Source organism: Megascapheus bottae, chromosome 26 (genome assembly GCF_031878675.1).
Source record: "Megascapheus bottae isolate mThoBot1 chromosome 26, mThoBot2.hap1, whole genome shotgun sequence".
Classification (NCBI taxonomy): Eukaryota; Metazoa; Chordata; class Mammalia; order Rodentia; family Geomyidae; genus Megascapheus; species Megascapheus bottae.
Genome location: NC_143534.1, coordinates 9956478 through 9972924, shown reverse-complemented (window position 1 = coordinate 9972924; position 16447 = coordinate 9956478). Strand labels below are relative to the sequence as shown.

The following is a 16447-nucleotide window of genomic DNA, read 5'->3' as shown; positions in this document are numbered from 1 at the left end:
TAAAGACAAACTCCCGAGGAGAAGAAAATATGGGAGAACACGCTTGAGAGCTTATCAGTAAGGAAAACATTTAGAACAGCAGGATCCCACTGAGACTGCAAAGATCATTTCATTGCTTTTTAAAAGTAAAGCAAACTGTGCATTCCACAGCATGACAGGTATCTGGGCAATCGGAGGCAATTGTGTACAAAATGTCCCTGTGAGGTGGGGTGTCGGGAACTCATCACACAGAGAAAACTCACACAACAGGGCAGTGACTCTTGACACTGAGATTCTAGGGGTGAAAGAATACAGGTTGGGGGCCCCCAGGAAGGTACACACATCTGGGGAGCTCAAGGGAAGAGATCAGACTCAAGTTGTTTCTGATAAATATTTGGGCAGACCCTGGAAACAGGAATAACAAAGGAGCATGGATAGAGATTGCAATCAATATATAGTGTTATAAATATGCTCTCCAAGAACTACTGGAGTCACAACCACAGACACAAAGATAAAGAATTGCCTTAGCAAGGTAAGATTCACTTCTGCAGAAGGGTGTGCCCTCAGCCAAAAAAAAACCCTGGCTATCAAGCACACAGAGCAGGCTGCTCACCTACTTACCCCTAGCACAACAGGCCCCACCCCTCTGCTCAGATTGGTTGGGCTAAGGGTCCAACCCTTTTATACTGATGACCAGTATAAAAAAGGTAAACTAATTTACATAAGGTAACTTTGAAATAAGATTAACGTTCCACAAGTCATTTCTAAACAAACCTGCGCCCCCCCCCTCCCATATCCCTGCTATTTCTTGAACAGCCTGAGGTGTGTCTTAATTCCATCTGGAAAAGAAACCAGTTTAAGACAAAACCATCCATTCCAAAAAATCTTCCTCATCCCAAAGCAGTTCTTGCACTCCTGAACAAGAGCCAAGCCACCAGGCTGAAGCAGGAACTTTTAAGCAACACAGATAGAAAAAATAGAGTTTCACTCATTAATACTTACTTACAAGGCTCTGTAGTGTCATCACCAGAGAGAAGAATTCACGTCTCATTTGTCACATGAAGCCCCAGCTACAATAGCATGGACCCCAAGTCAGCAATGAACAAGATCTTTTTTCTTTATTTTGTTGTCTTCATTACCTCTACCTAGTAGTTACACCAAGCGGTTTCAACTCAACATGTCAATTGTACTCATGAGCTGAACCAAGTTTTGAAATGAATCCTCCAGGAACTGGGTTGCTTGCAAAGTGTGTCAGTCGCCTTCCTGTCAGGATGATCTTTCCTCAAAAAGAGGAAAGATTTATTTAGGCTCATAGTGCCATAGGGTTGGGTAGAAAGTTGCTTGGTTCTACTGCCTGGGGCTTGGGGCAGCATAGTATGTTATGGCGGGGAGCACACCTGGTCATCTCATGGTGGCCAGGAAGCAAAGGGAAGACCAGGCCCAAGATCCCCTTCAAGTTCTTCCCACTAATATCCAACTCTCAAACTCCCACAATCTCCTAACAGTGCTCCCAGCTTTTAAAACATGGGGCTTTGTGGGGGGGGGGGACACTTATGCAAACCACAGCAGGAGAAAATATATAGGACAACTCAGTCACAAGCTCTTTAGATGTGGCTCCTGCTATTTAGTATGTTAAAAAATGACTTTCCTGGGGCCAGAAGCATGGAGTGCCTGCCTAGCATGCACGAACCCCTGGGTTTGATTCCTTGGTACCACATACACAGAAAAAGCTGGAAGTAGTACTGCAGCTCAAGTGGTAGAGTACTAGTCTTGGAAAGCCCAAGGACAGTGTCTAGGCCATGAGTTCAACCCCCAGGACTGGCAAAACAGAAAGACATTCCTATAAGCCCTAAAACACAGCTTATATTAGTTACTATATACTACTTTGCATGATAGGATATATATCTAATTTTCTGTTAATCCAGGGGAAACTAGGTGTCAGTAATTCATACCCATAATCATAGCTATTCAAGAGACTGAAATCTAGAAAATTAAGATTCAAAGACAGTCCAGAGGGAAAAAAAGCCTATGAGATTTTTTTTGCCAGTTCTGGAGCTTGAACTCAGGGCCTGAACGATGTCCTTGAGCTTTCTCAAGGTTAGAGTTCTACCACTTGAGCAACAGCACCATTTTCAGTTTTTCCTATGTATGTGGTACCAAGGAATCAAACCTGGGTCTTCATGCAAGCCAGGCAAGCACTCCACCACTAAGCCAAACTCCCGGCCCAAAGCCTGTGAGATTCTTATCTTCAATTAATCAGAAAAAGGCTGGAAGTAGAAGTATGGCTTAAGTGATATAGCACCAGACTGGAAAGAAATCACAAAACAAGAGCACATGGCCCCGAGTGTGGGCCCAAGTACCTACACAAAAACAAAATCCATGCCAACTGTCATCCTTGTTACCCAGGAGGCATAGAGGAGAATCACTGTCCAAGGCTGGGCCCAGGAGAAAAAGTAGGAGAGCTTTCTAAAAAAAAAATTATTAGAGCAAAAGGGCTGGGTATGTGGCTCAAGTGGTAGAGATCCTGCCTAGTAAGCAGAAAACCCTGAATTTAAATTCCAGCAACAACGAATGATAAAAATGAATAATAAAGGATCTATCTGGGACAAAATTTACCAACTTGTGCAGGTACCTTTAGGGTAATGGTTAGCAGGACTGACCTTGACAGGTAACTTATTCAAATACTTCCAGGTAGACGGGTGAGTTCTTAGTCACATTACTTAAACCCTCTGGGGCTTAGTTCCCGCATCACCAAGGGGGTGATAACAGTAGCATTTCTTTTATTGGACCACTGTGGGGATTTATGTGACTAGATGTTTGCTGTGATAAACTACCACCTCATTTATTTTTGTCATCATCATCATCATTATTATTATTACTAGCAGTGTTATTAAAACTATATACTGCTTTGTCTGCATTTCTATGGCTCATAGCAAATCGATGCCTCCAAAGAAGTGCTATTCCTTCTCATTTCTGATTTCTGCAATTTTCTTGGCAACAAGTTATCCTCAACTAGTACATCATGTTCCTTGCTATCGCAACACTGTCACACTGCATTGTCATTCTGTATTTGTCCATCCAAATAGTTCCCTAGGGAAAAGGCTCATGTTTTGTTTACTAACATTTGCTCAGTGCCCAGCATAGAGTCGAACCAATCTATAATGTCCAATGGAGTTAAAAACAAAACATTCAATCAGCCTGTGACTCTTCAGAGTCTTATCTGATGTCAGACTGACAAGTGGTAAACAAAGGTATATTTCCAGGTGGACTTAAGTCACACAAATCCATTTGGGTTTCTAACATAGGGCTATTTTCAAATACCTTCCAATCCCACTTGGCTTATATAAAGGAACCAATTTGGGACCAGGCATAAGTGACTCATGACTGAAGTCCCAGCTACTTGGAAGGCAGAGATAGGTGGATCTTCAAAAACCTAAAACTCCTTTACCTTGATCTATACATAGAAACGAATGCTTAATTTCTTACACTTTGGGAAATCCTTTAAGCCTGAGGGCTAAATCTCAGTGGTGCTTCTGAAGGTACCAGGGGTCTTTGGAGTGAAAGGAGCCACACAATAGTGTCTAGCCCTATCTACTTAAAACTCACGTCTCACCAAGCACAGTGGGTCACTCTTATAATCCTAATGATGTAGGAGGCAGAGATCAAGAGGATCACAGCCTGAGAAAAAAACTAGCAAGATTCCAACTTAATGCATTAGCCAAGCACAGAGGACACACCTGTTAATCTGGCCTCACAGGAAACCCTACATCTCCTGGTCTCCAAGAATGAAAGCAATGACCTGCCATGGAGCTTAGTCAGGAGACCTCAGACAGGTCACTTATTCTCAGAGTATCTGAATTTCACACCCCATACAATAAGTGAAATAGTCCAGCTGGTCCCACTTGGAGTTAAAAAAGAACTGCCATCTGATTCTGAAGACAGTGTTCTCAGGAGAATGTGTTAGTCAGCCTTCCGTTACATGGCAAATACCAAGAGACAATCAATTTATCCACAGAAAAGTTTTGTTTGGTTCATAGTTGTGGTGATTTCGGCCCAAAGTTGTCTAGGTTGTTACTTGGGGGCCTGTTAGAAGGGAGCACAGCATGGTGGGAACCCATGGCAGAGCAAAGCTGCTCATCTCGTGGCCAGGACACAAAGAGAGAAAAAGAAGGTAGGATATGGACTCCCACTTTCCCCTTAAGAACACCCCCAATGACCTAAAGACCTCCCACTGGGTCCTGACTGTTAACATTTCTTCTGTCCTCTGACAGAAGCAAGCTAGGGACAAGCTTTTAATACATGGAGGGGGTGGGGAAAGCAGTTAAGATCCAAACATTGAGAGGCTGGCTTGTAGGTTTGGGTACCAGAAGCCTGGGAGAAGAAAAGGCTGTGTGCATTGGTACAGAATTTACTTTGTGTTATGAGGCGACAGAGTCTTGTGTCTTATTATAACCAGGGACAGTCAGCCACACTTAGATCCAAATAATTTTTATCTCCTTTTTCTCACATGTATAATTAGCTACTCTAGAAGTCTGTGAGGCAGGGTCTCATCTTGGCATTGGATTCTGTCATACTGCTGACCCTGGGGACGTGTTTAGAGGTGCTGATGAGGGTAGAGATGCTAACAGTGCCAATAACCTAAGGAATGTCATCATGAGGACAACTCCCAAGGTGACACAAAGGGCTGGTCCACTCATAAAGCCAGCCACCCACAGCTCTCAACAAAGTTAGCCATTCTTCCACCCAGAACCATATTCAACCTGTGCACAAGCTCCAAACACACCATTTGGCAAAATACTGAAATATCAACACTAGTAGTAATGAACAAATATCCTCTGCCTCAGTGTTTCACACACTGTAGGACCTTCCAGGCCTCTCCTGAGATCCTTCCACTCCAGGAGGTCCTGACCACCTTGACCCATTCAGCAAACCAGTCCATTCTTACCATGTTCTTTATACCTGCCTAGGCTTAGGTGTGTCCCCGGAATCCACGTGAGGAAGCTGCATCCACAAGGTCATATATTAATGGGACTCAGAGGCGAGGCTTCTGAGAGGTAAATTGGGATTACAGAAAGTGAGACCCCATGACTGTAATAGTGGCTTCATGAGAAGGCCAAGTGTGGTACACATGTCTGTAATCACAGTGGTGGGGAGACTGAAGGTCAAGTATAAGGCCAAAGTCAATAGGGGACTCTATCAAAGTTAAGAAGGGGAGAGTAAAGGAGAAAAATGAAGAGGAAGGGAATGAAGAAGAAGAGGGAAATAAAGAAGAAAAATACAAAGAATTAGCCATGTGGTGTTCTGTGTGTGCTACCCAAGGACTTTCTAGAAGGTTCCACTAGTAAGAAGGTCCTCACCAGATATCAAGCACATACAGAAGCCAGATTTGTGTTGTTGTTGTTGTTTTTGGCCAGTCCTAGGCTTGAGTCCAGGGCCTGTCCTTGGGTTATTTCAAGGCTAGAGCTCTACCATTTGAACCATAATACCACTTCTGGCTTTTTTCTATGTATGTGGTACCAAGGAATGGAACCCAGCCTTCATGTATGCCAGGCAAGCACTCTACCACTAGGCCAAACTCCCGGCCAAAAGCCAGGGTTTTGACATACCAGAGCCATGAGTAAAATGAACCTCATTTCCTCATACACTGTCCAACCTGTGGTATCCAGCTATGACAGAAAATGGACTGAGGCAATACTTTTACAAATGTCTCAAATTCTTTACTAAAAAGATGTGTGGCTTTTACGATTTTTTTTCCAATCCTGTGGCTTGAACTCAGGCCCTGAGCACTGTCCTTGGGCTTTCCTCAAGGATAGCACTCTACCACTTGAGCCACAGCACCACTTCCAGTTTTTCTAAGTATGTGGTACCAAGGAATGGAACCCAGTCTTCATGTATGCTAGGCAAGCACTCTACCACTAGGCCAAACTCCTGGCTGGCTTTTATGATTTCTGCTAAAAGTTTCTCTGCAATGACTTGAACCTCAAGACTGAAAAGAACATAACCCTGGACAGTCAGGTAAAACACACTGTGTAATTTTGGGGGCTCAGTGGACCCTGTCGGTTTCTGAGGGAAGATGATCCAAAAGATGGTGGCTAGGCTTCAAACAGCACGATGCTAACACTGTTAAGAAAGGATTCTTTCTAAAGCCATCAGCTTCACAAGATTAATAAGTCTCCCTATCTACCCAGTACCACCCACACCTTATCTCACTGACGACATACAAAAAGTCTGAAATGTGAGCAGGTGTAATCGCCCTCATTTGACAAACAAGATAATCAAAGCTCAGCGAAGATAAGATCAAGATCTTCTTGGATGGCAGAAATCAGAGTTCAGATCCAGTCCCATCCTTCCTTCCACGGTGTGCACAACTCCTCAGATTTGCTCATTCAGGAGTTGTGCAAACAGATTTTTAAACCATGGAACCATGCGAGAGTGCCTGCACCATGGGAACCAGTAAGTGAAAAGAGAAAGCTTCCATCCTCCTGCAGACTCCATCACTTCCTTTAAGGTCTCCTTGTCATTCTCCCATATATCCACAGAGGGTGATAATTTGGGGTTAGGTCTGCTGCCACATGTCTGTGATTCCACTAACTCAGGAGGCAAAGATAAGTCCAAAACCAGCAAGAGCAAAAGCTGCCCGGTAATCCAATGAGATAGTAGTAGTGTGTGTGTGTGTGTGTGTGTGTGCGAAGAGAGAGAGAGAGAGAGAGAGAGAGAGAGAGAGAGAGAGAGAGAGAGAGAGAGAGAGAGAGAGAGAGAGGAAGGAAGAGGAATTCCCTAGGGCTTGAACTCAGGACTTGGGTGCTCTCTACTTCATCACCACACCACTTCCAACTTTTTCTGAGTACTTTATTAGAGATAAAGCTTGGACTGAGAAGTAATGCAACCATTACCTGACAAATTAACTGTAACCCCTCTATACATTACACTGACAATAAAATACAATTTTTTTAAAAAAGTTTGGACTGGTATCAAACTTCGTTCCTTAGATCTCCTGAGTAGTTAGGATTACAGGTATAAACCAGCAACACCAGTAGTAACTTTTACCTCCACCTGCCTTCAGCAAATACACTGTCTCAAAGGCTGATCCTCGGCCTGGGTTTTGGCTAGTCTGCATCCTGCTGAAGAACGAGGAAAATCAGCACAGGGCCCGCAGCTGAGAGTAAAGCTGAAGAATGAACATGGTCTGCCACACAAGGAACGTGACCTTCAATGTACATTTGGTGACTACTCTCGATCTGATCGGAGCCTGAATAGTCCATGCATTATAGAATAAACCTTAAGAAAATCAAGTGGGATCTTATCAAACACTAGCCTAATGAAAATTACTCTCCTGCACCCCAGAAATTCCAAGAGGGATGGGGGTACCAGCTGCAGCGATTGAAGGAAAAAAAAAAAAAACATAATGTTGGCATCTCTCCCAGAGTCCACGTGTCCTCCTGGTTTCACTGTCCAAGCACTGAACTGGCTCTATTGAGTCAGAAAAAGAGACCGTGGTCAGCTGACCAGGGCACCAGGCTGACTGCTGGCCACCTCCTGGCAGTTCGTTAATTAAAGAGGCGTGGCCCCATTGGGCTCCCAGCCTCCTGATAATCCTTGTGAAATGTGAGATCACGTCTGGCTAGGGAGCAGAGGTCCTGGGTCTGTTGCCCTTGCCCTTGGGCAAGCTGACCAATAATGTGACAATTCCCCCACTAATCCCTCTGGGAAGAGAGAGTAGATGAAGCAGGAGGAGAGGGACTGAAGCGGATTTAAAGAGATTTATATGTGGAAAGGAAAGATTAAAGGGATTTTAGAGAGACCCAGCCAAAGAAAAATTCAACAAGTTAACCCCTGAAGTCCTCCCCCAAGAGCATACACGTCCACCCACGCCAGCCAAGCCTAATTACTGTCCACTCAGCTGCCAACCTGGAACCAGAAACTCACACTGGAGGCCCAGTTCTCTTCAGCCTCGGGAACAACAACTCCTGGAGTGAACCCCATTTCCCACATCTCACTGGGTTCTTCTGCAAGAAGGATCCCAGAGCCTGTTCTCTCCTATCAACGAAGGAAAGTGTTCTGCTCCTTCTCTCCAAACAGAATGTATCCTACCAGAGCAAGGGCTAGCAAGCAACCCAATGATCATTATTTCCTACCAAACAGTCACACTTCACATGCCCAAGTCAAGTGAGAGAGTTACAGGTTGTTCAGACCCACCTACCAACAGGGTCTAACACTTCCTACTGACGGCATTCTAAAAGCACAAGCATCTTCATACAAATGTGCCAGGATTTTTCACACTGCTAAAATGCCCAGCCTGTCACTGGCTTTCCCACTGGAACAAAAGAGAAGTTACCACAGAAGTCCTTTTCCAAAGCCCACCTCAGATCCAAAGCCCCTAACCAGAAAACCCAGTAGGCCACAGGGGACAAGCTTTACCCTGACAACTGTTTCCAGAGGCTCCTCAACGCCCAGATATCCCCAACACGCAGACAGTGTATGTGCTCTGAAAATATCAACATTCTGAACAAAATATTCTCCCAACTCTGGGACAACCTCCCACCCCAGGCCTAAAGGGCCCACCTCCAGATTACATCCAGAATGCAGCCACTCCTCAGTACCTCCACAGCTCCTGCGTAGTTCTAGTGCCCTGTTACCCTGACCCAGTTCTTGCAGTATCCACAGACCAGAATAAAACCTGGGGCAGAATGAACCATTGCCTGCTTTCATCAGCTCTGTTCCTCCACCTCCTCCTCCTCCTCCTCCTCCTCCTCCTCCTCCTCCTCGTCGTCGTCCTCCATCTCCTCCTCCCCTCAGTCTTTCCTCTCTCATAAGTTGGTGTGACCTCCCTCCCCTGTGACACTCAGTTCCAGCCACTCTGCCTTGAAATCCCTGGGTCTCAAGGACACCAAGCAAACTCCAGCCTCAGGCCCCTGCTCCTGCTGCTTCCTCTGACTGAAACCTTCTGCCTCTGGCTAACCCCAGAGTACCATGCAATTATTAGTTTCTCAGAAAACTCCACGAAAGCTGCTGTCACCAATATCCTCCCAAATCCAACTTCCCTGCTTTGCTTTTTTTCCCTAACGTGACATGACAAGGTCTTACTTTGTAGCCCGGGCTGGCCTCAAACTCATGATCCTCCCTTCTCTATTTCCCACGTGCTGAGATTACAGGCACACACCACCACAGCTTCACACCTTCTGTAGCTGTTTGATTCTCCAGCTCCTCCAATGGAAGGGAAGCCCCAGGAGAGCAGGCATTCTTGCTGCTTTGCTCATAGGGAAATCCCTGGTGCCTAGAACATAGCAGGTGCTAGAGATATGTTTTTAAATGGATAAAGATTGAAGTTATATCATGCATCCAAACAAGAGAACTGAGAAATGCACACTGATGACAAATGCTACAGCTGAGATGCCCTATCCCTAGTAATATTTAGTAAGTTTTCAAATGCTTTTTATGACTTACAATTCTGAGTGATCTCAGAATAAAGGATATTAAATCAACCAAGAGAATATGCAAACCACCTTAAGAAATACTCTTGCATTTTCCCCCCTCTTCCTCACATATACATTATATAATCCCAATTAAAAGGTAGGCTACAGACTTAGAGAGACTTCTCTGAAGAGGAAATAAGAATGGCCTATAGACACATGAAGAAATGCTCCACATCTCTGGCCATAAAAGAAATGCAAATCAAAACAATTTTTGAGATTCCACCTCACTCCAGTTAGAATGGCCAGGATCAAGAAATCTAACAACAGATGCTGGCGGGGATGTGGCCAGGAGGGATCACTACTACACTGTTGGTGGAAGTGCAAACTCGTTCAACCACTATGGAAAGCCATTTGGCAGTTCCTCAAATGACTAAACATAGAGCTCCCCTATGACCCAGCAATTCCACTACTAGGCATTTACCCAATGGTCCAGAAACAAAGACATACTAAATCCACTAGCACAACGATGTTCATTGCAGCACTACTTACCATAGTGAAGATATGGAACCAATCCAGATGTCCCCCAGTTGATGAGTGGATCAACAAGATATGGTACTCATACCCAATGGAATTCTATGCTGCCATCAGAATCACCCCATTTGTAAGAAAATGGAAAGACTTGGGGAAAATCATATAAAGTGAACATAGGCTCAATGGTTTCCCTCATTCATAACAATTAGTATACATCTAGGAATCTCCTAGCAGAGGATTACAATAGCTCAAAACTTAGGTATATAAGGTCATATAGGATGAGAGTAAATGAAAGGATCTCTAGGATATGGAAATAAGAGGTTTACCTTGTGTAATTATTGTTCTTAATGTACTATGTCATTTCTCTTCTCTTTTTTTTGCCCTTATGGTTAACCTCATATTGTTTCTGTATCTGATATATTGTATATATGGTTTATTTGTTTATTTGAAAAGGAAGGGGGAAAACAAGATGATTGGGAGGGGTGGGGGGAAAAGAAAAGGGGACAAAACCATGAGAAGGGGTATCAATGTGTGAGAAATAATGCACCTACTACCTGACAAATGTAACTGTAACCCTCTATACATTATCCAGACAATTAAAAAAAAGAAAGAAAAGTTGACACTATCTCCTCCCTAGGCTTTCAGACCAATCAGTCACCTACATCAACAGTTGTATTCCTTGAGCAATTTCAGAATAAAAAGTGTAAGCGTGATGGATGGGTAGGAATGACTATGAAATATGTTTATTCACCTCCTCAAGCAGCACCCATCAGACACGAAATGAAAAAGAGAAAGTAGTCCCACCATGCAGGATGAGGCGCCCAGTCCTGCTGTTTCACCACATATATGCATGTTCATTAAAACATCCCTCTAAGCCAGAAGCCTGTGTCTCACTCCTGTAATCCTAGCTATGCAGAAAGCTGGGATCTGAGGATCCTGGTTTGAAGCCAGCCAAAGCAGAAAAGTCCATGCAATTCTTGGTTGTTGTTGGAGGGAGGGGTTGTTTGTTTTTGTTTTTTGTTTTTTGTTTTTTGCCAGTCCTGGGTTTGAGCTCAGGGCCTGAGCACTGTCCTTGGACTTTCTCAAAGCTAGAGCTCTACCACTTGAGCACCACTTCCAGCTTTTTTCTATGTATGTGGTACCGAGGAATTAAACCCTGGTCTTTGTGCATGCTAGGCAAGCACTCTACCACTAGGCCAAATTCCCAGCAAGTCCATGCAATTCTTATCTTCAATTAATCAGCAAAAGGCAGAAGTGGGGGTATAGCTCAAGTGGTGGAGCACAAAGCTTGAAAAAGCTCCGGTACAACACTCAAGCACTAAGGTCAAGCCCCAGGATGGGCACACACACTTAAAGTCTTTCCAAGCAGAAATAGGTCCCTCCTAGACACAGAAGCTGTGAAAGCTCTGAAGAATAAGTACCTTCCTGACACAGGCAAGCCATAAAACCTGAGGGCTGTCACAGCACTTGAAAACCATCTTGTTTTCTTGCCCTTTGCCTTTGTTTTCTGTTTGGTTTTTTAGAGATAAGGAAGTTGAGACAGGGAAAAACAAATGGTCAATCAGATCACAGGTCACACAAACCCAGAACCCAGGCTCAGATCCTGCTGGATGCTGGGCCAGCCACCTACAGACTTCAACTTCAAATGCACATTGTGGATGACCATCAGAGACTCATACCCTGCAGAGATAAAAATACACTTTCTAGGACAAGCCATTGAAATGAAGTATGTTTAGGAAGTCTTTCTGGCTAGGCTATGTATTCAGACCTTGTCTAGTCACATGCATTTCATAGCCTAGAAAGTGCAGAAGTGATTTCTAGGAGTCTCAGAGACATCACTGTCTGACACCACACAAAGCTTCCTTCTTATCCAGATCTTTGTCTTCATGGCACATACTAGGTTTCTGTTGTTCGAGAAGCCATTGGAAGCTCTCTCTGGCAGAGATGGCTTGAACAGCTCAGCCAGGATGCCAACAGAAGTATTTACCATTCCTAATTTGCTGTTACACAACATTTATTTGCTCTCACCGTGTGCCAAGGATCTGAAAACAGGTTGTTGAGTTAATAAACAGTAATTAAGTCCCTACCTAACTCAGAGATGGAGTTGGGTTCTGGGGTTCCTTTTTAAAGGGAGCTAAAGTGAAGCCTGTGGTTGGAAGGATTTTATTCTGAGGTCTGAATCAGATGTGTATCAGATTTCTGGGGCCCACAAAATAACCTTACTCCTTGACTTCATGTCTTACTTGGCTTCCCCATCTGTCCTTCCTCTTCCTGGCCCAATCTCCACCATAGCAAGATCCCTCCACCACACACCTAAGGATTCTGGCCTGTGAGGAAAGGCTGCCATGAGTAAGGCTGCTAAAGACCAGATGATAAAGTCTGGCAGTGAGAGCCTGCCTGGGGTTGTATCATGCTTTATTTCAAAAGCGTTTTAACACCATAAGCTGACAGCCTGGCTTGGTGCAGGGCTTTCCTGCATTCGATCTTAGAAGACATCCGGTGAAGGTGTGGGGAAAAAAAAGGACTGGAGCTGCAGAGTTCTTTGGGAATAGACTCCAGTGATAATTGGTGATGCCTAGGCTTCATTACCAATGAGAGAAAAGCTCATTCTCAAACCCCACGCTGAAGAGCAGGAAGTGACCTCCACATTAAGTTTCAGTCCAAGGTCACTAGATTTGGCCCAGGATGAAAGAGATAGCCTGAACTTGAGACTACTTCTAGCAAAGCCAAAATGATGCTGATATTCCAAAAGCTTTGACAGTCTTATATATTTAGGTAATAAGTTATCCCATAATTATATTCCATTTACATTCAAATTAGCTTTGCAAATGCCAAAGCTAAATTTTTCTTGTTTTTGTTTTGTTCTGGGGGAGGGGGAGGATTGGTTTTGTGCTGTTTTGGTTCTGTTGTACTGCTCTGAAGACACATCCCAGAGTATCACACCTGCTAGCTAAGTCCTCTAGCTCTCCACTGACCTATGCACGTGCATACATACACATACATACACACACACACACACACACACACACACACACACACACACACACACACACCTCATGCCCATTGAAAATTATGATCACACATCCACTCTATCAAAACCTACCAAGTGGCTGAGCAACATGAGATAATAAAAAGGGTTTTTGCCTAGTTCTGAGTATCAGCTCTGATACTGAATAGTTATCTTGTGTTTGACAGGCCTCTCCTTTCTTATCTTAAACTAGGTGTCTACATCATAAGGTTACTGTACAAACTGAAAGACTTAACATGTATAAGACACTTAAATACCTAATACTTAGTATACACTTAAGAATGCCACCTTCTGGACACCATGGCTCCTGCCTCTCATCATAGCTACTCAGAAAGCTGAGATCTAGAGTTCAAAGCCAGCCCAAGCAGAAAAATCTACAAGAACTGAAGAGGTGGAATTGGGAGGGATGAGAGAAAATGATGGAAGGGATAACACTGATCAAATATGTGTTGTAGTCATAAACTGCTTCACTGAAGGGCAATTCCTTTGTACAAGTGCTAAATGATAAAAATACATACTTTCATTATTGGGGAAAACTAAATAAAATTAAACTTTAACTAAAAACATAATAAGAAGTCTACAAGATTCCATCTCCAATCAACCAGTAAAAATGCCAGATTGGAGACATGGCTTAAATGGCAGTAAATGAGCTTTGAGCAAGACAACTGAAAAATGCCTTGAGTTCAAAACCCTATATTCACACAAAATTTTAAACAAAAAGCATGCCACCATTATTATTGTTAATTATTATTCCTATTCTACCATAAAATTGTAAACATGTGGGTCATTTTATTTCGCTGTTATAGGACCCCTGCCAAGACTCATCTTTGCAAAGAAATCTTTCCAACGCAGAAGGCAACACGTTGGGATTCAGGTAGAGACTCATACTCACTGGACAGAACCAGAGTCCTGGCAGCTGCTGTATGACAGCTCCACGGGGCAAAGCCCCATCCTATCCCCAGGTGGAAGCCATCAGCCATCCCCAACCAGCTACAACAGGAGTCACTGAGCAGAGCCCAGCAGCCTGGCCACTGCAGAAGTGCCCCAAGAGTGTGGGGCTCTCTCTGGGAGCCACAGGGAAGGAAACACATCGGCCTGCCAGGAGACTGCAGGCAAAAAAGAGGCCCAGCCAGGACAGTGACACACCATACAACATGGCCTCTGCTTTCTCCAGTCCCCTCCTCTGCAGCCCACATTGGCTCCGGGGTGACAAACAAAAGGCACTTCTCTTCTTTCTTGGTGGCTCAGTGTCTCTGAGTCCCAAGCCCAAACCCGGATACACCTTCAAGGCATATTTTTTTTTTTTAAGTTTTGGCCCAAAGTAACCTCTTAACTGGAAGCTCCTTAATTAAAAGGCTAAGAGCTTTCTGATTTCATTTTGACAACATGAACAAGCTGGTACCCAAAGGTGCTCGACCCCCTAAATACAGCAGCAAGTGCAGGGCACCCGGATTCTAGTTCTTCTGGGCCTAGGGTGGTCCAGGAACCACAGGCAAGGCTGGGGATGCCACCTTCGCCACTTCCCTCTGGGGACTCACTGCAGAAGTGGGGGTGCAACGAGGCGAAATAAAACACCCTCAGCCTGGGGAGGATAAAACACTCTGGGTTTGAAAATGAGGTGTTTTGGGGGGGAGGGGGAGAATAATAATAAATCAACCACAGCAATAAGAAGGTGGGCAGGAGAAGGAAGAGAGAGAGAGGTGGGGGGAGGGAGGGGAGCACACGGGTTTATTGTGAAACCTCTTCGTTTTCTTCCCGGTGGAATCGACACTTCCCCGAGCCTGGTCCTCTCCGACTTCAGGTGTGCGCGCGCGCACGCTGGCCCATGCCCGTGGCTCGCCCTCGGGACAGACCCCAGGGGACAGGCAACCGTCCAACTTGGCCCGATGGTGCTTCACCGTCAGCCCTGCCATCTCCCCCAGGCACTCCAAACAAAACAAGCCGCAGCTCCCGGGCAGGCAGGAAGGGGCCGAGGCCACTTCATCCTCGGTGGCCAAGGGACTAACGCAGACCCCGGCTGGTGAGGACGCGGGGGGGGGGGGGCATCCGCGCGCGCGCGCGTGTGTGAGTGTGTGTGTGAGTGAGTGTGTGTGAGTGTGAGTGTGAAATGTGCACACGCTCAGGAGAGGCTCTGCCCACACCTGACCCGAGCGCTGCGATATTCGGCCCCTCTCCAATGACTCGACCCTCCCGTCCCGAGCCCTGCCTACACCTGTGCGTGCACATGGCGGATCCACGGGCGCACGCGGCGGGAGCCCAGGAATGGGAATGACCCGAGGCTGGATCTCCTCGTGACCGCGGCTCTGGTCCACACCGGGAATGAGCGCCCAGCCAGCGCCACGGGCGACTGCCCCAGTCACGCGTGGAGAGGGCGGGAGGGCGCGGTGACAGGGGAAGTGGGAAGTCGCCCTCCCGCCCGCCCGCCCGCGTGGGCTGCACGCCCGCGCTCCCCTCCCCCGCCGGCCCCGCGGCGGCGCCACGCGGGGGCGCAGACCCACGCGGGTGGGTGGGGGGGTCTCCGCAGAGCGGAGCACGGGACCATGAGGATGCAAGGGGGAGCGGGTTTCTGCCGTGGGTGGCCGTGGCGAAGACAGCGGGAGCCGCTTGTGCAGCTGCCCCCCCCACGGCCGCCTCCACCCTCTCCACCCCTCCCCGTGCCCACTCACGTTCCGAGGGTCTCCTTGAACTCGAAGATCTTCTTGATGTCTTCCGCTTGCTTCTTCCAGGAGGAGCTGCTCTCGCCGTTCTCCCGGGCCATGGCAGGCGAGCGGGCGCGGCGGGGCGGCCGGGGGCGCGCTGGGGAGGGGGCGCCGAGGGCGGGCGCGGGCGGCCGGGCGCGGGGATGCCGGCGGCTCCGGGCTGCCGCAGAGCTTCCTCTTCTGCAGTTTCCTCTTTCGCTCTCCCTCGCCGCCGCCGCCGGCCCTCCCTGGCTCTAATTTCTGCTCGGCTCGGGCACAGACTTCCTGCCGCCGCCGCCGCCGCCTGCCAGCCTCACTTTCTGCTACTTTCTTGCCTCCCTCCTGTTCCCTCCCCGCCGCCCGCCCCGCTCCCCCCTACACACCCCCTCCCCGCACCCCGCCTCCACCCACGGGCTCCCCGCCCTCCCCGCGCGCACCGGGGCCGCCTCCCCGCCCCCAGCACCGCTGCCTTCGGGGATGTCCCGCTCCCCTCCCCGCCGGCGCCGGATCCGGGCCTCGGGGCCGCGGGTCGCCGCGCACCCAGGAGCCCCGGGAGGGCAGGTGCGGGGCCGCGGCAGGTGCAGGGGGCCGTGGCGCGCGCGCGCCGGGAGAGCCCCGGCCCTGGTGGAGCTTTATTCTGAAGTCAAGGCTGGGGGCTCCGGGGCTTTCCCTCCTCCGGCGGGAGAGGGCGCCTCTGCTTGGCGCTCCGAGGCGCGGGGAGAGGCTGGGAGCGTGATCGCCGGGTACCCTGGCCGGGATCAGTAGCCCCGAAGCCTTCCAGGCGGGGACAGGGGGGGTGAGCAGGGGGGGGTGACTGG

General features: G+C 47.3%; 1 protein-coding gene across 3 annotated transcripts in view; it reads right to left on the bottom strand.

The window, feature by feature from the left end:
* The window catches only part of Camk1d (calcium/calmodulin dependent protein kinase ID), a 258945-nt gene extending 242933 nt beyond the window's left edge, over positions 1 to 16012 (bottom strand). The window contains exon 1 of one of the 3 annotated variants that reach the window (XM_090318903.1): positions 15618 to 16012. In XM_090318903.1, the coding sequence (XP_090175029.1) occupies positions 15618 to 15709 (92 nt within the window). In that variant the 5' untranslated portion in view covers positions 15710 to 16012. The remainder of the gene's footprint in view (positions 1 to 15617) is intronic. The other 2 variants (XM_090318901.1, XM_090318900.1) reach the window with 2 other exon arrangements.
* Positions 16013 to 16447: the final 435 nt, after the last annotated feature.